The sequence below is a fragment of the Saimiri boliviensis genome, chromosome 12 (genome assembly GCF_048565385.1).
Source record: "Saimiri boliviensis isolate mSaiBol1 chromosome 12, mSaiBol1.pri, whole genome shotgun sequence".
NCBI classification, from domain to species: Eukaryota; Metazoa; Chordata; class Mammalia; order Primates; family Cebidae; genus Saimiri; species Saimiri boliviensis.
Window position 1 is genome coordinate 74,383,036 of NC_133460.1, and position 23,799 is coordinate 74,406,834.

The following is a 23,799-nucleotide window of genomic DNA, read 5'->3' on the forward strand; positions in this document are numbered from 1 at the left end:
CTGCTATGAAGCAGTAAGCCTTGCAGTTACTTATAGAGATACTGTTCCCATTGTATGTTATCTATGCTGTCTTCCTATCCTTCTTTTATACAAATGCAAGAATTCATCTCTCTAGGAAGCATGGTGTGGTAGAAAGAATATATGCCCCAAAATTAGAAAGGCAGAATATTAAAACTAGTTCTACCACCCACTGCCTGCCTAACTCAATTTCTTTAGCTATAAAATGGAAAGGTTATCTATCTCAGGGTTATCTATCTTTAGGGTTACTCTAAAAGCAGTCATGAAATAACATGTAGAGCAGGGGTACCCAATCTTTTGGCTTCCCTGGGCCACATTGGAAGAAGAATTGTCATGGGTCACACATAAATTAGCACTAACGATAGCTGATGAACTAAAAAAAAACACAAAAAGTGGGGGTGTGCATAAATCTCAAAATGTTGTTAAGAAAGTTTACAAATTTGTGTTGGACCATGTTCACAGCTGTCCTGGGCCGCATGCAGCCCACGGGCCACAGGTTGGACAAGCTTGACGTAAAGCATCAGGAGGCTAATTTTCCTAGCAGTCTACCATATTAGAGGCTTTTAGTTATATTATCCATTGGTATCTGGCACATCACAGATCATAAATACTCAATAACCTAAGTGGTTACACAAAGGGGAAACTGTAATACAAAGACATTAAAATGATTTGCCAGAGATGATGGAGGCCTTGGAATAGGATAAAGTCTTATTTCAAGATTTCCAAAGTGGAATTTTCCCCATAACTTCAAACCCATCTGTGATATCCATTATTTCAAAGACTCTGTATAATGTCAGCTTCAACAGCTTATGCTTTACATTTTTCTACCCAAAGCCTCATTTGAACCTCACAAAATCATATAAGGTCAACAGGCAAATATTGCACTGGCTCATTTTACAGATAGAGATTATCGAGGATCTGAAGGTTAGGTGACTTTCTGTAGGTCACAGTGTTAATAAGGAGCAGAGACAGCTCAAGAACTTAGGTCTTATATGCCTCAGACTAGACATGCCTCCATTAGACCTATACCTGGCTGCTTCTTGCCTAGTTATTTGATTGTGAAAATAGGTACCCTTTGGTCTTCTCCTTCTCCTTTAACAATTAAAAATGTGGAATTAGTACTAAATATTATATTCATAACACTGGAGAATGGCAGTTGGATCCTGATTAATTACCAAAAACATAATTTGTCAGAAGCTCCATGATGGTATTAGCTCTGCAGGTCACATCTCAAGTGTGAATAGTTCATCATTTAGGAGAATATGAGTAGCCTGCACTCTTCAGTCCAAACAGATGAGCATTTGCTGAAGAAATTACTTGGTAGATTTCTTATAACTTTGGTTTCTAAGCCTATAATTACAAGGAAATTATTTGCAGTTTGTATTGTCAAACATAAATATGAGACTACAAATAATGTGTTATCATTGCACCTGATCCTCTTGCCTGAACTGGATTCTGCTCCTTTTTCCATTGCTAGTCAATCTGGAGTGGTTCAAAATAAACTAACATCACCACACCCAGCCAGAAGTTGTCTTGCTTGAGGACTGACTTGTCTTGGGATGGAATTAAATCCACCACCAGAACTTGTTGTTACCCTAGGCTTCTGCAATTGAGGCACATCTGGCCCATAACCTTTTTTTGTATTACCTGTGAACTAAGAATGTTTTTTTATTTTAAAATGGTTGGGAAAAAATCAAAAGAAAAATATTTTGTGACACAAGAAAATTATAAGAGAAATTCACCTTTCAGTGTCCATAAATAAAGTCTTATTGGAACACAGCCACTCTCTTTTGTTTGCATATTGTCTGGGGCTGTTTTGTACTATAATAGCAGAGTTGGATAGTTGTGGCAAAGAACACATGGCCCACAAAGCCAAAAATGTTTACTATCTGTCCCTTTGTAGAAAATTTTGCCAATCTCTCATCTAGAAGAACCAGCAAGGGAGATGACTTCAGATACTGCAGACTTGTTAACATTTTTCAGACCTAGGTATTCCACATGGTAAGGGGCTGAGGAGAAACTCAAGGCTTAGAGTCCCCTGGTGGGGAACCAATTGTGGTTTCATGAATTTTACCTTCTGTTGGTCAGCCATCCAAATGTGATGTTGCCAATAATGTCAATCACTCCAAGTATGGACATAAGAAAAGCAGCTTGCTGATGACTCACTCCAACACTCAAAGCATAAGGCACCAAGTACACAAAGAGAGGGCTGCAGCCATAAGCCATAAACAGAACGGAGATGGCCAGCACAACAAAGTCTGACATCAGTAAAAACCTATACTCCTGCTGCAAACAGCAACAAAGGCAAGTCTGTGCCCATTCTTTGGTCAAAGATGAATACGGAGACACCCGCTTCAAGTCTTCTTTCTGAGTTCTACAGACATAGTTCTGCTCTGGAGTTGCGTGGTCCTCTTTAAGAGTAATTGGCCTCATCAAGGCACCACAAACACAGAGATTCAAGACAAAGCCCCCAAGAATGAGTAAGGCTCCCCGCCAGGAAAACTGTTCAATAAGGAGCTGAACCACAGGAGCCAGGATGAAGGTGCCAATGCCACTTCCTGACATGGCAATCCCATAAGCAAGGGCTTTCCGTCTATTGAAGTACTTGCCAACCATGGCAATTGCTGGAGAGTAACAAAGTGCAAATCCAAGACCTGGGGATAAAGAGAACTCTATGAATGCTGGTGTACCAAAACAGCCAATGGGAGAAAATAACTCAGAAAACAATTATTTTATTAAAGAGAATCTCATCTTTCATTAAGCTCTTTTAAAGCTGCTTTTTACATCAAGCTTAAAATGAGTCTCCCTTCACCAGTCATTCACGATTTAGAAAATGTAGGATACATATGATTTTCTTCTTAGGGAGAGTACCCTTAAGGAAATATGACTTCATAAACAAAATCAAATGAGGAACATGAAAATCATTATACAAACTAAATTGGAATTCGCTAGAAAATTTGGATAATGCCAACCAAGGAAACTGATCCCTCCTCCATTTTTACACTTAAATTATCCAGACAATTGCCTAAACTCTTCACTGCCTATGAAGGCACAGCACTGATAATCTGTGACCACTCTGGAATTTGGATTCAAATAACATACATAACTATGAAAATTCCAGGGTAATTTTACAAAGTTGGAAAACATCATGCCAATTTTATATGTGAACACAGCAATGTATATTTTCATATGTGAAAATACCTCTTAAGGTCAGTAGACAAATGTTGACACTCTAGAAAGCTTTTTAAAGACCTTCAACTTTTGGGCTGAGTGCAGTGGCTCATGCCTGTAATCCCAGCACTTTGGGAGGCTAGGGCAGGCAGACCACTTGAGCTCAGGAGTTTGAGAATAGCCTAGGCAATATGGCAAAACCCCACCTCTGAAAAAAAACCTACAAAAATTAGCCAAGTGTGGTGGCCTGTGCCTGTAGCCTCAGCTACTCAGGAGACTGAGTGGGGAGGATGACCTGAACTCAAGAGACAGAGGTTGCAGCTGAGATTGCGCCAATGCACTCCAGCCTGAGGACAGAGCTAGATATACCCTGTCTTAAAAAAAAAAAAACTCAACTTTATTACTTTTTAAGTAAAGAAAATTTGAAGGGCTTTGATCCTGGATTTTATGGCAGCTAGAATGTCAGAGAAGGAAAAGGAGAACCACCTTCAGAAGCTCCTGCTTCCATCTGCAGTTCAGGGTATCCAGCAACCCAGAGTTGCCTGGACCCAGAGGGGTTTCCGGATGTGGGACTTTCAGTGTTAAAACCAGGACAGTGCGTGGTAAACTAGGATCCATTGGTCACCATAGCAGCAGTCAGGCTGTTTGGGGTTTTTAGGGGTGGATGTACCTTCTTTAGCTAACACAGCCAAATTTATAGCCTTGCTATGAGGTTATGTCATTTATTGACCTGATTCATGCCACACCAATGGCCCAAAGCCCAGGCAGGAGTTGGTGCTACTCTCCACACCCCTTTGAGTGATGGGCAAACTCCTACTACAGTCCCACCAGCCAACTCATCTTGTTCCTATGCAGTCCCTGTAAGTGTGATTTACTGAATGCACATGTTGCCTTTTTCCCACGGGATTCATTATAATTTGCTAAAGTGATACGTCCATAGCACTGAGAATGTGTAATATAAGAATATTCACAATAAAGGGCTTTTTTAAATTAGAAACTCCCATTTATTGGACAGTGGTATTTCTTATAAAGTAGGAGCAATGCAGATTTACCATCAATAGTATTTTAATGTCTTGGCAATGGTTGGAAGAATGATCATTGCTGAAAATTCATGTTGCCCTGAGTAACATGTTGTTTCTTCTGAATACAGAATCTCAGCCATACACTAATTCCAAAGAGGAAGCTGTGTTGCTTTTACCATCTGGCTGAATTAAATTGGTGATGCATTTTCATTAGGGTAGTGTAATCTCATTTCTAGCTCTGTTTAACTGCTAGGTAGGTAGACATAGGCTAGGTCAACTAAATTATGCATCTAACAAAATGAATATTTTATGAATTACTTCTCTGTTGATGTGCTTGGCAACCCCTGGATGGAATAGGGTGACACAGATAGTATAAAGTGCCCTTACCTGTAAGAACTCCCAGAGTGAGGTAGAGATGCTTCAGACTTGTGGCAAATGAGCCCAGGATGAATCCAGTAGATGCAAGCAAGCCACCCAGCATGATTCCCACTTGACAGGATAAATGGTTACTCACAACACTCCCAAGTGGAGCTTCAAAAACAATAAGAAATAGGTTCAACAGGAAAGCCTTGAGAGTACTGTGAAAAGCCTGTGGTGCTGCATTGACACAGCAGAGAACCTTTAAGGCATTGAGCCCACCCTTTTAATTCTGCAGCTTTGGAAACTAAAGCCCAGAGAAAGGAAGTGACTTGTCCATCATCCCACAGATAATAAGTATCAGAGCTGGAATAGAACTCAAGTCTCCTGACCTGCATTTCAGTGCTCATTCCTCTTCATTCTATCATAATGGCAGGATTGCAGGGTGTTTTTTAAACGGTTGATCAACTTTCTCTAAATTACATGTCACTTGTACCAGATTGTTTACTATAGTATTGATCATATATCATTAGCAATAATGGTGACAGTTAATTGGTGGAGAAAGAAAGTGGACAACACCATGTGACCAGCAGTGTTATATGACAAAAAACCAGGGCAAGAGATCATAGACAAAATTCAAAATCTGGCACTGCTTTCAGCCTTCAGCATGCCCTGTGGATGAGCTATCAAAGCCCAGAAAATCTAAGAAAAATGCTTCACACCATGGTGACATTTTGGTTGGTCTCACTTGATTTGTGACTTGCCAATGTATCAGAATTGTGTTGACTTCAAGACTCATAGAATATTAAGAAAAGCTAGAAGAGGCCAAAAAGGAACTGAAGCTCAGGGGTATATGGAATGCCCAAGGTCACCAACAAGAGCACCTAACACCAAGTGTGAGGTTATTTCACCCCCTTACTCTTTGAGTCTCTCACACTAACGGCAGGAGTGATGGGTGATGAAGGCATGTGAATTTCTTTCTAAGGAAAAATTCATGCTGACATCAATAACTCTTAGTAGCAAGATCAGAAGAACTGATTTTCTGGGTGTCTGTAGAGTATGATCATTTTTGTATCTATCATACTTAAATTGGGAGCCAGCTCAACTGTTAGCCTCTCTGTTCATCACAGAGCAGATCTGTTTCCAGTGGGTGTCCCAGATGTGATTCTGCAGACTCTCATCCATACTCAGAACTTTAATGTTTTAATACTATGTCACAAAGTGAGTAGATGGGTATATGGTAACTGTGTACAACAGCCACCTTGGTCTTTCATAGAATTTAAATATGTTGCTTCTGACAACCCTCCTCAAAGCTTCACACAGTCATTATAACCATATTGGTCACCCAAGGTCATTTCCCCCTATTTGGGAAATTATGAATTTCCTCCAAAAGATAGCAGTGAGGAAAATGAATCATCTTTATCTTCTGAGAAGACAAACATGGCTTCTTTGGCATGCTGATACAAAGGCTATGAATAATGAGACCCTGAAAATCAAGGGTTTTTGTGTTTTTTTAATATTCTAAAACTCAAATATATGATTTTTTGATCTCTTAAGACCTTCTTAATAGTTGAAAGAGTTGAGTTGATTTAGCCTTCGCATAAAACCTGCTTTTAGTCTTAGAACTGCTCTCAACTTCCTCCGAATCAAACAAATATTATACATTTCAGTACAATTCAATTGATTCCTATGTGTATTTTTTTCCAAAAAGAATATGAGTCAGTACTTAGAATGGAATAAAATCATTATTATGAGTTACTGAACATAGGTGTTATTTCCCTTTTGCCACTAAAACATGGCTTGAAGAGATGAAAATTTCCTAAAATACTCAGAACTCATTTAAATGAAAAGATTGAGTCTAGGCTACAAACAATTTTTGATTGAATCTTAGAAACTCTCTAAGACATCAATTTAATAATGTTAGTTTGAAACTTATTTTTTTAAAAAAGTCAGCTTCGTTGTCCTCTACTACATAGATGGAATGTTAATTCCATACCTTTCTAGAATACCCTACATGCCTTATATAACATCTTCAGGGTTTCCTGAATTAAATCACAGCCATAATGAATATGTGAATGTGTTTATCTCATGACTACACAATTCTATCCTTTCCCAATACTTCTCTAAGCATGAAGATTTATACATGAAAAAGATGAAATCCATCAGTCAAATTTTAAACCCTCAGAAAGGGAACAGAATGCAATCCAAGACTTGAGATATGATACAACACTGTTGGCACTCATTGAAAGAGATTATATAGAAAGGGCTCATGGTACTATCCAATAACTGTATAACTGGAGAATGAGAAGGCCATAGCATTTGGAAGAGAGAAGCCAAGCATACACTCTAAATTTCTTCTAAAATCAGAAATAACCAAATCGTATGTGTTCTTTTGAGTGTATTATGTAACTGGTCTACCTGACATCAGCCAAGACTATCAATTACAAGAGCAAGTCTGGTTGGCTTTGGATGAAAGTAGGATTGGTCCTTCCTTTATATCATGTAGTTCTGGCCAGCTTTTAATGTAGCCCTTCTACTTGGGAAAACTAGCAATCAAAGTCAGTGGAACTTCATTGTCACATACAGTTCAAGCATGGCCAGTAATAAGTGATACTCACCACAGAGCATGGTCACACAATCTACAATGGAATGGATCCATGCCGTTTGTGCATAATCCTGAGTGAAGTATGTCTGGAACTCCACAAAAAAAATTGAGATACATCTGAAAAATACAATGCAGGCATTTTACACAAAAAGTGAATGAGCATGCATTTGAGCCAGAACTTAAAATGTTTGGTTCAATTAGCTGTTCCTGTCTCGAAGGGTTTTAATTGCTAGACTATAATAAGTGGGAAGTCAGAAGTTGACTATTTGGATCATGCTGCAGAACAAGAAGAACAAGTGTTCAGCCACCACAGGGGGTACTAAAGCCAAGTAGATGTGAAGACCATGGTTCTAAGGAAGGTTTTATGGAAACAAAGGCAGTTGAAGAACATGGATTCTTATTCATTTTTGTGTTTTGCTAACAACTGTAACTTCTAAGAGGTTGTTATACAAGTTAAGATTTGACAATAAGAGTTATATATCACCAGCAATGTCACTTTTAGGATTTGTATAAAGGAAATAATCAGGTGATGATGATAGATGATAGAGAAAGAGAGAGAGAGAGATAAAAGGATATATTATTCTGGAGAACTAATTTCATCACAAAATTATATATATGTATATGTATGTATACAAAAGAATACATTCTGAGGGATATAATAATAATACATATATAAGAGAATATATTCTGGAGTATAGCCAAATATCATAACCAATCTAACTATTCATCAATAAAGGACTGGTTAAATAAATTATGGCCTACCAATAAAATAAAACAGTAAGTCTTAAAAATGATGAGGTTGATCTGTATTTATTGATTTGGAAATAAATTTGCAATATAATGTTAAGGACAAAATAAGTTACAAAATAGTTTATATAGTAAGAACTTATTTTTGTAAAAACAGTTTATGTAAACAGAAAATTTCCTGAAAGCATATACACTAAAAATGTACATAATCATTACATGTAAACGGTGAGATTAGAAATAATTGTTTTAATCTTTATTCAGCATTTTGAATTACTTTACAATAAACATGATTTCTTATGTAACCAGAAATGTGTATATATGTGTGTGTATGTGTGTATGTACAAAGAAAGAGAAAGAAATATTTATATTGAACAATAGCTAATTACTCAGAGAATGACATGTGAACCAGAAGCAACAGTTTGCATCCCTGTACAACTAGGAAGAGACTTATATGGATTAGCATGGTGTCCTCATTCAGGCAAGAAGCTTTTAGAGCCCAGTGATAAAACGGGAAGAAATCAGGCCTGTGGCTTGGGGATGAAACAAGAGGTTATTAATTTCTTTGGAGCTAAGTTCCAATTAATTGTGCTTTAACAATCCATAGTAACCTATTACTTTCACTCTCCCTCTCTTCTCCAGTTGCTGCTGGGTGTGAAAGTAGGTGGGGAAGAGCTTGGAGAAGAAGGGAGAGAACATAAACAAGACTGCTGTGTTAGGCAAGGACAGCTTCTTGGGCGTGCAGCCTGCACATTCACACAGAGCCTGGCACTTAGAAGCACAAAACTTGATTTAATGCTTGGCTGTCACTGACTGAACTTAATAATTTTATATTTGAATTTGTGTTTCATAAGTGCAGTGCAATGGAACAATAGAGACTTCATGTGAGCAGAGGAGTTACATGCAATATGTGTTTCTGCAGTTCTGTGATGCACCATTCACACACAGTGTTAGAGATGTCCCATAGGCATAGCGTTCTGCTAGACCCATGATTCAAGGGAGTTCAGTTAAGACTCAAGGCCAGTGTCAGGTAAGTGTGTTACATCTACAATTTAATAAGCTTGAGGATAGGGAAAGAAGTGTCTCCCCGCCCCAAGAGGCTTTCTAGTGTGCTCTCCCAACTCCCACATTCTTTAGTATCAATAGTTCGGTCCTCCAGGAAAGTGTCCATGGCCACTCAAGTCTCTCTTTTTTCCACTCTTAGGTGTTTCAACTACATGCTGGACATTTATCACACTGTGTGGCAATTCCCTTTGCATTTGTTTATATTCACTAGACTGTTACCCTGTGACAGAAAAGAGAGTATCTGTCTTATCTCACACTGAATCCCAAGTATCTAGCATACTACTTGTCATGTACTTGGTGTTCATAAGGGAAGCAAGCCAGGAAAGAAGGAAAGGAGGAAGGGAGGGAAAAAGGATTAAAGTTGGTAGAGGAAGTGACTATAAGACAAGGATGTGAAAATGGTTGATAGCAACTTCAAGAACTATGAATGAGAAAGGAAAGAAGGAGGAAGACTGGATGGCAGTTGTATAGGAATGTGTGGCTAGGAGAGGAAAAGTAGGGATATGAACAAAATGAGTGTTATAAGCTGAGCAAGTAAATCCACAGATGGCGATGCAGAAGCTGGAGATTTAAGAGAAACACGCGATGTCTAAGAGAAAAGGGCCCCAGATAATGATGTTTTCAAATTATAAATCATAATCTCTTCTTTTCACTAAGTTGTTTTCGGGACTTAGTATTTGTGTAATCATGTCTGTCCTTTGTCACTTTTTTAAAAGCTTGCTTTGTTTTCTGCCTGCTGGTTTTCTTATATGACTTAATTAGTCATATAAGTCAAACTTTAGATATACAGAAATCAAAATTAATACCTGAAATTCTTGTCTAGACATGCAACCAGGCTTAACAAAGGCAAACTTTCTAATAACCACATACAGGCTTCTGAATGACTGTGACATTCATGAAATACGGGAAGAATACTGTATCACTTCTTATCTGTTCTCAAAGGGGAAAAGCACCACAGAACTTTTCAAGTAGTAGTTTCATGATCTTAAATAAATGAAATTTTATTGGGAGAATGTGAGCATCTCACTCCAGAATTATGTTTGTTATTTTGGTTGTTCTTTAGAATATTTGGGCAATTACAGGGGAGCAGAGTTCTGATCCCTGATCCTCACCCTAGGTAACTGAGAGTTTTTGATAAAGCTTCTTAATCCCTCAGGGCCTCAGTTTCCTCATCCATAAAATAAGCATTTTGGTAAACAAGACTGTATCAGTCAGAATGGGTTGGATTGTGCTGCAGTAGCAAATGATTCCTAATAGCTTTCAGGGTTTGTAGGCTCTGTTCCTAAGAATGTGGAAACAAAGTTATCACCAAGTGTCACCTGTTATGAAATGACATTCTCAAAGATAGCTCCTCCCGGGGGGGCAACATGCTGGCTGTCTCAATCTTGCCACTCTGCTGTAAAATTTTGCTCTGGCTTCTATACGGTGAGTGCTGACAACATCTGGCATTTCATAAAGATTTTTCTCTGGTTGAGAAAGTTATCCACTAAGTCAATACAAGAACTGATCCACTGAGCAGTGCAGCCTAGTGGCTAAAATTCTGCCACTTACTAACCATGGGACCTTAGACATGTTCTTCAACTGCTGTGTGTTATGAGGATTAAAGGATTTAATTCATAAAAAAATGCTTGAAGATGCCAACAAGCACAAGGTAAGTGCTCAGCTAAAGTGAGCAATTATTTGTGGGAATTCAACTATTGTTAAGAGAGTTTGAAAGAGCTCCACAATCCCATTAGATTCTAGACATATATTGCAACTATGTTGATTTAGACCCAGTAAACTTAGAGAAAAATAGGTCCCAAACCTGGAGTGGGGACAAGGTTTTGGACATTTACATCAAACATTGCTTTTTAAGTATCAACTCCAACTCAAGTGGCCAATCTATGGACAGAATAGCCTGCAATTATATATGAAGTATGATTTTTTTTATTTTTTTTTAATTTTATTTGAAGTTCTGGGTTACATGTACAGGATGTACAGATTTGTTACATAGATAAATGTGAGCTGTGGGAGTTTGCTGCACCTATCAACCCATCACTTAAGTGTTAAGCCAAGTATGCGTTAGCTATTTTTCCTGATATTTTCCCTCCTCCCACTCCCCACCCAAGACAGGCCCCAGTGTGTGTTGTTCCCCTCCCTGTGTCCATTTGTTCTCATTGTTCAGCTCCTACTTATGATTGAGAAAACAGAGTGTTTGGTTTTCTGTTCCTGTGTCAGCTTCCTGAGGATAATGGCTTCCAGCTCCATTCATGTCCCTGCAAAGGACATGATCTCATTCCTTTTTATGGCTGCATAGTACTCCATGGTGTATATGTACCACATTATCTTTACCCAGTCTATCACTGATACGCATTTGGGTTGATTCCATGTCTTTACTATTGTGAATATGGCTGCAATGAACAAATGTGTGCATACATGTTTATGTTATAATAGAATTATTTATATTCCTTTGACTATATACTCCATAATGATATTGCTAAGTCAAATGGTATTTCTATGCAAAAACTGACAAATGGAATCTAATTAAACTTAAGAGCTTCTGCACAGCAAAAGAAACGATCATCAGAGTGAACAGACAACCTGCAGAATGGGAGAAAATTTTTGCAACCTGTCCATCTGACAAAGGTCTAATATCCACAGTGTACAAGGAACTTAAATTTACAAGAAAAGAAAACAAACAACCCCATTAAAAAGTGGGCAAAGGACATGAACAGACGCTGCTGGAAAGAAGACATTTATGCGGCCAACAAACATATGAAGAAAGTGCATGGCCGGGTGTGGTGGCTCACGCCTGTAATCCAAGCACTTTGGAGGCCAAGGCGGGCGGATCACCTGAGGTCAGGAGTTCAAGACCAGCCTGACCAACATGGTGAAACCCCATCTTTATTAAAAAAAAAAAAAAAAAAAAAAAAAAAACTGCAACATCACTGATCATTAGAGAAATGCAAATCAAAACCACAATGAGATACAATCTCACACCAGACAGAATGGTGATTATCAAAAAGTCAAGAAACAACAGATGCTGGTGGGACTGCAGAGAGATAGCAACACTTTTACACATTTGGCAGGAATATAAATTAACCATCGTGGAAGACAGTGTAGTGATTCCTCAAAGACCTAGAACTAGAAATACCATGAAGCGTAATTCTTTTTTGTTTGTTTTTTCAAAGTAGGAAAAACTATTTATTTGGGCACCCACACACACACACACATACACACACACACACACTTACAAATGGTTGACCTCCTTAATATTTAAAGTGTTTCTATAGAGCAAGTGTAAGAAAACAGGGAGAGAAATCCAAAGAAATACAGGCAAAAATTTGATATGGCAATTCTTAGAATAAAAAATATGACTAATGAATATATAAAATGGCACATATCCAAATGAAGTGTGATACTTAAGGGGACCTCTATAAGAGGAATTTGGAGACATTTATTTCCTTGGTACTATGACTTCTCATTGCTGATATGACAGCTCCTTCTATATTAAGAGGTTGCCCATGTTAAGACAATGACTCCCACAACCAAGGCAGTTGTTTTAAAAAACTTATTTCTTGGCCCGGTGCTGTGGCTCAAGCCTGTAATCCCAGCACTTTGGGAGGCCGAGGCGGGTGGATCACGAGGTCAAGAGATCGAGATCATCCTGCTCAACATGGTGAAACCCCGTCTCTACTAAAAATACAAAAAATTAGCTGGGCATGGTGGCACCTGCCTGTAATCCCAGCTACTCAGGAGGCTGAGGCAGGAGAATTGCCTGAACCCAGGAGGCGGAGGTTGCGGTGAGCCGAGATTGCGCCATTGCACTCCAGCCTGGGTAACAAGAGCGAAACTTCATCTCAAAAAAAAAAAAAAACCAAAAAAACTTATTTCTTATAATACACAGCTGTTCTAAAAGATAAGCTGCAGAGTTCGCATGTTTGTGTGTGTATACGTGTGTATGCTTGTGTGTGTAGTGTATACTGAGGGGCAAGTAGAAGTGTGGTGTATGCATGAGAATAGGTTAGGAAACTAGTTATGTATTGGAAAAAATAATAGTGGTTTCTGTGTTTGTGAGCATGTGTGTGTGTGTGTGTGTGTGTGTGTGTGTGTGTGTGTTTCAAGAGTCAATGGATTATGACTGTATGTACAATGACAAATAAACAAGATGAGAAGGAAAAAAAAAGAATTCCAGTCCAGGTTTGTCCTACTAGACAAAAACAAATGTAGGCAAGTCAATCTTTCTAAGCATTAGTATCCTAATCTCTTAAAGACAGGGTGAATAAATCACAAGGCTTACATGAGACAATGTGATTGGGAGACTTATCTTAGTCTCTCAATCAAAGGCACTACGGGCAGCTCTACAAAAGTGCAACTTTATCATGAATACTCAAGATCCCAGTATAATCCCTCCTTCTAAAGCATTGTGCCCACTTCCAGAACTCCCTCATCATGGGAATGATGGAAGCTTATACATGAAGGACCAAGATGAAAGGGATTCCTTTTAACTCCATGACTTCCTCAAACCTAGAACACAAGACTCATACTACAGGTAAGTTTTATAGACTCATATTACAGACTCATAATCTAGACCTCTTAATGTCCAGGGAGCTGTAGTATCAGTGATGAGAAGTCACGATGTTAAAGGGATGATTGTCTCCCAGTTCCTCTTACAGAGGTCCTCTTAAGAATTACACTTCCTATACGGCTAGCCAGTTTTCCCAGTATCATTTATTTATTTATTTATTTAACTATACTTTAAGTTCTGGGGTACATGTGCAGATCATGCAGGATTGTTACATAGGTATATACATGCCATAGTGGTTTGCTGCCTCCATCACCCATCAACTACATTAAGAATTTCTCCTAATGTTTTCCCTCCCCAATACCCCTACCCCCTGCTATCCCTCCCCTAGTTCCCCCATCCCCCAACAGGCCCCAGTGTGTGATGTTCCTCTCCCTGTGTCCATGTGTTGTCATTGTTCAGTACCCACTTATGAGTGAGAACATGTGGCCCACCACCACTTATTAAATAAGGAATCTTTTCCCCATTGCTTGTTTTCATCAGGTTTGTCAAAGATCAGATGTTTGAAGACGTGGGGTGTTATTTCTGAGGCCTCTGCTTTGTTCCATTGATCTATATATCTGTTCTGGTGCCAGTATCATGCTGTTTGCTTACTGTCGCCTTGTAGTATAGTTTGAAGTCAGGTAGTGTGATGCCTCCAGTTTTGTTCTTTTTAATTGGGATTGTCTTGGCTCTACGGGCTCTTGTTGGGTTTCATATGAAATACATAAAGTAGTTTTTTTTCTAATTCTGTGAAGAAAGTCAATGGTAGCTTGATGGAGATAGCATTGAATCTATGAATTACTTCAGGCAGTATGTCCATTTTCACAATATTGATTATTTCTATCCACGAGCTTGGAATGTTTTCCATTTGTTGGTGAAAGTGTAAATTAGTTCAACCGTTGTGGAAGATAGTGTGGCAATTCCTCAAGGATCTAGAACCAGAAATACCATTTGACCTAGAAATCCCATTACTGGATATATACCCAAAGGATTATAAATCATTCTACTATAAAGACACATGTACACATATGTGTATTGCAGTACTGATCACAATAGCAAAGACTTGGAACCACCCCAAAAGCCGATCAATTATAAATTGGATACAGAAAATGTGGCACATGTACACCATGAAATACTATGCAGCCATGAAAAAGGGATGAGTTCATGTCCTTTGCAGGGACATGGATGAAGCCAGAAACCATCGTTCTCAGCAAACTAACACAAAAACAGAAAAACAAACAACACATGTTCTCACTTATAAGTGGGAGTCGAACAATGAGAACACATGGACACAAGGAGGGGAACATCATACACCAGGGCCTGTTGAGGTGGGGTGGGAAGTTAGGGGAGGGATAGCATTAGGAGAAATACCTAATGTAGATGACAGGTTCATGGGTGCAGCAAATCACCATAGCACACGTATACCTATGTAACAAACCTGTATGTTCTGCACTTGTATCCCAGAACTTAAAGTATAATTTTTAAAAAAAGAAAAGCATCACACTTCAGCTGGGCATGGTGGCTCATGCCTATAATCTCAGCACTTTGGGTGGCCGAGGTGGGTGGATCACCTGAGGTCAAGAGTTCAAGACCAGCCTGACCAACATGGTGAAACCCCAGCTCTACTAAAAATACAAAAATTAGCCAGGCATGGTGGCAGATACCTGTAATCTCAGCTACTCAGGAGGCTGAGGTGGGAGATTGCTTGAGCCCAGTGAACTGAGATTGTGCCACTGCACTCTAACCTGGGTGACAGAGCAAGACTCCATCTCAAAAAAAAAAAAAAAAAGAATCACATTTCATAGTATTTTTGGCTCTAGGTCTGTGAGGAATTACCACACTGTCTTCCACAATCATTGAACCAATTTATATTCCCACCAACAGTGTAAAATCACTCAGCATCAATTACATTATTTTAAATAAATCTGTAATTTATTATGACACATAATCAACCAACCCTTACTGCAGCAAATATAAACATCTTGTTCTATCCTGCATTGTATCTTTGTTATGGGAGGAATATTGATGCCTGCATTGATGATGCCATCAAATAATTAGGCCAAATTACTTTCTCGTAAGGGTCTGCTGTCAGAAGAGAGAAATAAAGATTTCTATTTGAATGAAAGCACTTGTAGAGGAAAGCGCTAACACATGTAGGTTTCCAAATGCATATTTACTCCAAATATAAATGAGATGGATGAGTCTTAATGTACATGCATCTTACTTAAGCATATTCAACACTGTGACCTTGGAGAAAAGAAAGAGGGAGAAGAGAGCAGGCAAGAACGAGAGAATCCCTGTATCTATGCTTTCGCTCTCCATCAACCTAGAAGTCAGCCTTCCCCACAACAGCCACAATGCAAAATAAAGCAAAATAATTTAAATTCTAGGTTTTAAGCTTCCAAAGGCTCAGTGAGTCCTAGGGAGCCAAGGAGTTTTCCAGGATTATTTTGGCCTTGGTTGAATATATACCTTAATCCTGTGTAACCGGCACCCCTTTTCCTCATCCCTAGACTTAAAGCCACATCGCACCATTATGATGATAATCTCTTGCCATCAGTTTGCCTATAGTGTTTTTCTTGATTTATGAAATATAGATCACACATCCTATTAGCTCTGTAAAACTTTAATGAATAAAATCAGTCTTAACTTACACGTATCATCAAAATGACAGATTTTTAAATTCTGGAGAAACAGACTTGCAGAAATGATATTACCCTCCCCTGGAGCTATGCCAGCTTTAGCTAACTTACCTTTCCAGGTGTGCAATTGCCAATAAAATCCTCAGAAAAGTGATTTCATCATGAAAATACTGTAGGACATTTCCCATGTTATTTCATATGTGATGAGTTTTAAATATTTCATATTAATGAACAGTGAAAAAGAAATACATGTTACATTATTTCCACATCTCTGGAGCCGCTTATGAAAATGAATGGCTGGAATGGTCACAGCATCGGTCTAAAAATGTCCCAAGACTCCAGGTTTAAGTACCAGATATTATAGAAAAGACCACTATCTGGGACTCGTAAGTGCCAGAGAATCACATACTTTCCAAAAAAAAAAAAAAAAAAAAGATACTTGATACTTGAGCAGTCAATGGAAACACACACACACACACACCCCTTCACAATGATGGATTCAGAAACAGAATGAAGCAGATTTAAAAGAAAAGACAGGGCTGGCTGCGGTGGCTCATGCCTGTGATCCAGCGCTCTAGGAGGCCGAGGTGGGTGGATCACGAGATCAGGAGATCAAGACCATCCAGGCCAACATGGTGAAACCCCCTCCCTACTAAAATACAAAAATTAGCTGGGCATGGTGGCACATGCCTGTAATCCCAGCTACTTGGGAGGCTGAGGCAGGAGAATTGCTTGAACCAGGGAGGAAGAGGTTGCAGTGAGCTGAGACCGCACCACTGCATGCCAGCCTGGTGACAGAGCTAGATGGAAGAAAGAGAGTGAGAGAGATTGAGAGAAAGAGGAAGGAAGGAAGGAAGGAAGGAAGAAGGGGGAGAGGAAGATGAGGAGGGGGAGGGGAGGGGAGGGGAAAGAGGGGAAGGGGGAGGGAGGGGGAAGGGAGGGGAGGGGAGGGGGGAGGGGGAGGCCAGGTCATCTTAGTAAGTCAAGAAGAAAATTCTACCTACCTTGTAACTGCCCGGGTGCAGATGGTAACAAGAAAACAGCCAGCCACAATCATCCAGCCCCAGCCTCCATCTGGAGGGGAGGTAGACCGAGTTCTATTTACTTTTGCCATGGCTTTTTTTTCTTCTTCTTTTCCAGGTTGCTCCAACAACTAAGTTATGATGTTCGAAGAGTTTGCTGTCTAGTGACTTCCTGTTGGCATTCAAGGTTGGCATAGAGTGCTATGTGGCACATGGGTTACTCGCCATCTAAAACCAAAAATCAGGACATATTTATGCCTTTTTACTATGTTCAAAGGTTGATTCTTTTTTACTTGGTAAAATTGATCATTACTTCCTTTTAAATATGATTATTTTTAACTCTGAATGCTAGACTGAGGCAGACCATTTGTTGTTCTTGGTACATGCTTTCTTTTTTAAAAAGACAATAGAACCTCTCAAATTTTAGTCAAATGCATGTCTACTCTATTTGATACCATTTTTCCCTAGCCTCTCTTGAAGATAGTTGTGGCAATAAAGTGTAGTCTCCATGAAAGGGATGTGAGCAGAAGTCATGTGTGCCACATCTGGTTCATCAACTCAAAGGCAAAGGTACCTTTCGAGGACTTCCAGCACCCTCTTCCGACAGACTGGAAGATGGATGTGGATATGAAACCACTTAAACCACACAGACCAGGACATCAGTCTAGGGGCTGGCAGAGCTACAAGACAGAAGCAGCCGGGGTCCTCAGATGACTCTGGGGAGACCTGCCCTCCTACTCTGGACTCTGCACATCTCTTCACTGTTACACAAAAGATAAACAAGCATCCATTTTATTTGTGCCTCTGTATTTTGGAGTCTCTCCGTTACAACAGCTTATTCCATAGCCTAATTATTATACTGAATGAGTCTGACAGCAACTTCTTGGCATTTTTTAAAATGCTATAATGTTTAAGCTGTAATTGAAGTAAGAAGAGAATGACAAATAAATGAGACAAAGTAGAGAGCCAGAAGCTAGTATATAATATTTTAATGCAATCTAAATAAAATGTAAAAAACCAGTGAAGAAGAAAAGTATTATTCACCACATTCTGTCCAACTCTCCATTTAGCTCTTGACCTTCCAGATAAATTGATAAATGTAGAAAAATAAAGAAGTAGCTAAAAATCTAGGTGAAAATATAGGCAAATACTGATCTGTGCTCTAGAGAGGAGAACTCCCTGAGACCAAGATTTTAAAAAATTGTTAATTTGTCTAAATTAAAATTTGACATTTCTGTATTAAAACGTGATTAATAGACAAAACCAAAAGGTAAGCCACAGGCTTGGAAAAAAAAAACATTAGCAATACATACTTCAAGGAAGCAATATCTGCATTCATTCATTCATTCATTCATTCAACTGTAAATATGTACTGAATCCCTAACATGTGTCAGGCACCGTTTTAGGGCACTAAGGATTCAGTAGTGGTCACAATACACAAAGCTTCTTGTGGTAGGCAGGCTCTAAGGTACCCCTGTGGACCTGGCTCTGGCTGTTCGCATCTTTACATAATCCCTTCCCTTGACTGTGGGAGAAACTGTGACTTGCTTCTATCCAACAGAATATGGCACCTGTGATGGAACCTGACTCTTGTAATCACATCATATTATATAAGACTCAGGCCTGCTAGCCGCTCTCACCCTCTCACTGTCCTTGAAGAAGCAAACTGCCATGCTGTATGCCTAGGAGAAAGCCATTTGGCAGGGAACTGTGGATAGCCTGTAGATGCTGAAGGCAGCCTCCAACAGACAGCAAGAAAACCTGAAGATCTTAGGGCCTTTTGTTTTTCGCTTCTTCGCCAACATCCCAAGTGAGTCTGGAAGCAGATTTTCTCCTAAATTGGGCCTCCAGTTAAGGACAGTCTCACTGACACCCTGACCGCAGCTTTGTGATATCCTTAGCCAAGGACCCAGCTAAGCTATTTCTGGATTCAGGCCCTGCAGAAACTGTGAGATAAGGTACTTCTTAAGGTATTCCACGGCTTGTCAAACAGGCTGCTAAATTAGAGTTGGGGATGAATTTTTTGAGAGGAAAAAGAAGAGTTTCAACATCTACTTTTTCTACAGAATTGAACAAATTACCCAGTTGCTTTTATAATTTTGTTGTGATCACTGGAAGAAATCTTAACATTAATTAAATGAAATGTCATTTCAACTATGACAACGTATGGATTATTTGACGAACAAAGACTATGCACCACCTGATAAGTTATGGGCAAAACAAATTGTCTAATAAAAAACATTTACTTTAAGACCACATCTTTCTCAAGAAAATGGCTTACAACAAAAATTCGTAAATGTGCATCTTTGAAGCCACTGGAACAAACTGGTGGCTTATGATTTCAGAGAGTACATAGAGAGCAGGGGTGGTGAGGCCAAGGTAAAAAGAATGATTCCCACACATATCATTTAGGTTTGCTCTCTTTGAAGCCTTAGGCCTCCATCTTCATCCTGTTAACCATTCCGTGACTTTGGGGAGACTAACAAAGGTGATCAAGTGGACAACTGAAATTATAAATCTATAATTATAAATTATACATTTATAATTTTATATTGAAATTTTAGATCTATAATATTAAAAGTACTGGGAGACCAATACTGGAATAAATACTAAACCTACTGACAAAGAGAAAAATAAAAGTTATTATTGGAAATAATATTGCTAAACACTGGCCTGGTGATTAGTAACAGCCAAAATACTGCTGTTGGGGCTAAGTGAAAATAACAATGATATAGAGCTGCTGTTTACAAAGCACTTGCCACAGGCCAAGTTCCTAGCAAGCATCACTATAGATAGTGTCTCATTTAATCCTTACAAGAAACAAAAAAGAATAGGTATTTTTTTATCCTTATCTTATAGGTAAAGAAACTCAAGTTAAAGAGGTTAAGTAATTTGCCTTATTATTTTTTACATAATGAAGCAGCAAAAATGGGCTATGAACCCTGGTCTGATTGCAAGGCCAGTTTTCCTAACCAATGTCCTGCTTCTACTACATTTCCTTATTCCTTGGTATAAATTCATAAACATTTTTTTCTATGAATTATACACATAATTCTTGCCAATGACACACCAGGAGGATGATGTGAATTACAATCTGACGTAGCTATAAATGCAATTCTTTAAATGGTACCGTTGGTATTTCCCTGAACCATGCCTGGTCACTGACTTGACTTGGAATTCAGAGCAAAATTAACCCTCTAAAGGTGTCTCTAACACTCTGGAGCTTCAGAATAAATTTCTCCAAAATATAACTTTGAGTCATAAATAAGTAGCTTTAACAGTCATCTACTTTTCCTTCCCCACAATGAAACACTCAAGGAAAAACTCTTATTTTAAAAGATCTGCCATACCTGTATTTTTGCTTTCACATACAGCCTGCTGGAGCAGACAGAGCTGGTAGTCCATCTTTTCCTCTATTCCATCATAACCCTGGCTTTGTTCAGATTCGACTCTATCTGCTGTCTCCAGTGGCCATCTGGGCCCAGTCCCTTGGTTCAGGGAATGGGTTTAGATTGGTCTCCCATTCCCATGTCAGTCAGTGATGAGACACAGAATGGGAAGTAATTCTAGCCAATGAGCTATGAAGAGAAGTCCTCTGGGAAACGTTTCCTTGTTCTTAAGACATGAAGAAGAAACAAGCCCCTCTTCTTATAGATACTGGATATGATACCTGGATCTATAGTAGCCAATTCTTAACTATGAAGGATGCTAACTTGAGGACAGTCAATGAGCCAAGACCCACATGAAAATAACCTGGGACCTTCAGTGTTGTCACTGAGCTACTGAATTAACGAATTCTGCAGCCACCCTCTCTAGCCTGTTAGGCAACATAATAGATTCTACTTTTTCTTCTTTTTAGATTCTACTTATTGTTGGGATTAGTTGAGATTTCTGTCACTTCTAACAAAAGAATCCAAACCTACACATGAGCTCCAACTGCATGTCACCCTGCACCATGTTCAGTGATGTCACTTTGGTGACTTGAAACTGATCATGCTGGGAATATTTATACCACACAATCATAAATGGGTAAACTACACATCAAAACTTTTTAGATCCCCTGAGAGAACCAGTTGTTAAACATTTACTAGCACACCACTGCAACTTCCGAGTAATTTAAGGTGTATACAGCAAACACTGCTATGAAATATTAAGGCAATCCAAAGACTAAGGAAGAGTTTAAAAGTTGCTAGCTAGCAACTTAAACATAAGGTAATTTGTCTGTCTTCTAAGGCAGAGGTTGGCAAACTACTATCCTCAAGCAAAATCTGGCAGCTGCCTCTTTTGGTAAACAAAATTTTATTGGAACACAACTATACACATTTGCATTTGCCTTTGGCTGCTTTCAGGTTGCAGTGGCAATTAGAGTACTTGTAACAGAGAAAATGTGGCTCACAAAGCCTAACATATTTAGTTTCTGGCCTTCTACAGAGAAATTTTGCAGACTTGTTCTATAGAGACATGTTACACTAATCTGCGGAATAAAATGCCAATATTTGGGAGGATGGGGTGATGTGGCTATTTATGACTACGGTGGCTGAATGGCTTTGTGGAACAGCGACATGAACCAGCAATCCAAGGAAGATCTGGGTTCTGACTCTCCATCTTATGAGTTACATGAATTCAAGCAAATTACTTTGTGTCTCTGAGGCTCAGTTTACTTATCCATAAAATGGAGGTAATAATATTACTTTCACAAAATGTTGTATATATCAAAATGAGAAAAAACATGAGGAATATGTGACACAAAAATGTAGATATTATTTGCCACGTGATTTAAATTCTTTTTATTTGTTCATTGCTCATTAATTCAATAGCTATTCAGTGTCCAATGTGCACCAGAAACTATTCTAGGAGCTGGGCTATGAGTATTGCAGAAAAGAGACAATACCCTGCTTTCATGAAGCTCACATCCTAGTGGGACAGGCAGTTCATAAACTGTTGCATAATGGCTTCTGAGCCTCAGCTTCCTTGTTTGTACAGAAAATTACCTTCTGTCTACTTCACAGAATCATAGTTACAGTCCAATGAGAACGCCCACAAACCGGCAGCAATGAGCAAATCAAGCTTCAGGACACTTTTATTATGCCTACAGTGTTCTTTAAATGTTTACATTAGTTGGCACTTGTAAATATCAGATACTATCCAAATTTCCAAATTCTCTGGAAAAATTGCAAGCTCTAAAAAGATGCTGGGATGCATTCCCTTGTGGCAGCCATCAGATGGGGCCAAGCAGCAGTGACCCCTTTCAGACAAGGCCTGCGCTTCCACTTTCCCCCAACCCTGACACCCTGTCCTGCACACATCTGTGTGCACTTCCTCTGTGCTTCACTGCCAGGCCCCTGGAGGCAGTAAGATTTTCAACTTCTGCCCATACTGTGCTAACAGAAATTAAAGCTTTTTAAACAGCCATGTGAGTCACGTTTATGGTACATTTTATGCCTAGCATCCTCTCTTTCTCTCAATTCCAATAGAACCAGCATTCAAGTGTCTACCTACACCCGTGACAAACACACACAATGGAATAACTGACCAATTGGATACAATTAGCTGCCAAGTGTTATGATGTGATACAATCAGTTGTACCAGTTTAAAAAGGTACAACTTAGAAACTTCTGCCTTCGTATAGTTCTAGCTTCTACTTAGGCTTTTCCATTTAAGTAACCCTCATGGTTAAGTAGTTTTCCAGTGTGAGACTATAAATCCACCTACCTATAAACATCCAGTATAAGGACCATCCTTAGTTCTTATGTCCTATGCTGTGAAAGAATACTGAAACAGCCAGAGCTGTGCAACAGCCCCTTTAAAAAGCTACATAATGTGATGGATCATGAATTAGAAAGGTATCCACATTCTTTCAACAGTGATTCTATTTCTGGGAGGCCATCCTAAGAAAATAATGTAAGAGAAGCCACTATGGGCAAAAAATAATAGCTGCATTAACCATAATTGTAAAACAGAAACAACCTAAATATTTAACAACTAGGAAGTGTCTGAGAATTGTGACATGTTCAACAGATGAAACGGTATACAATTTATTACAATTATAAACACGAAGGTAATACTGTAATATGGAAAACATTTATAATGCAATGTTAAGCAAAAAGACCCTTATATACTTAGTGAGGGAAGCTATATAAAGCTTATGTAAAAGTTGTATGCTGGTAATTGTCACAAAGAGTAGGAAGAATATGTAAAAAGAAATATAACTGAGCTGGTATAATAAAGTTATTACTCATTTCCAGAACTGTGTTAAATATTTTACGTATAATTTTCTTAAGTAGACATTTCAGCTTTTTTCCTGCAGTGAACACAAAAATCTCTTTTGTACGGTTTCTCAAGGACTAAAAATAACTATCATTTATTGATGTGGCACATTGAAAATGAGGTGATTATTCAGTAGAGAAACACTGTAGGCAACAAGCCCCTGGCAAAATAAAATGTTCTGTTTCTTTACAAAAATATTAAGGATCATTAATTTTCATTTTGCTGCTGCAAAACTCACATGACTCCCTTTTTATTTGTTCTAGGTGAACATCCTCTCTTTGGCATATCCACATCAAATAGGTTAAGAACTGATTTGGGAAGATAACTCAAAAATGCAATT

The 23,799-nt window shown here is 38.8% G+C and overlaps 1 protein-coding gene across 14 annotated transcripts in view; it reads right to left on the minus strand.

The window, feature by feature from the left end:
* The window catches only part of SLC16A12 (solute carrier family 16 member 12), a 159,920-nt gene that overhangs the window by 64,582 nt on the left and 71,539 nt on the right, over positions 1–23,799 (minus strand). For all 14 annotated transcript variants that reach the window (XR_012512883.1, XM_074382553.1, XM_074382547.1 and 11 more), the window contains 4 exons: positions 17,175–17,420; positions 7,187–7,290; positions 4,599–4,742; positions 2,093–2,672 (listed from right to left, as the gene is read on the minus strand). Coding sequence is in view for 13 of the 14 variants with exons in the window: in XM_074382553.1 (XP_074238654.1) it covers positions 2,093–2,672; positions 4,599–4,742; positions 7,187–7,290; positions 17,175–17,284 (938 nt within the window). In the remaining variant the exon portion in view is untranslated. The remainder of the gene's footprint in view (positions 1–2,092; positions 2,673–4,598; positions 4,743–7,186; positions 7,291–17,174; positions 17,421–23,799) is intronic.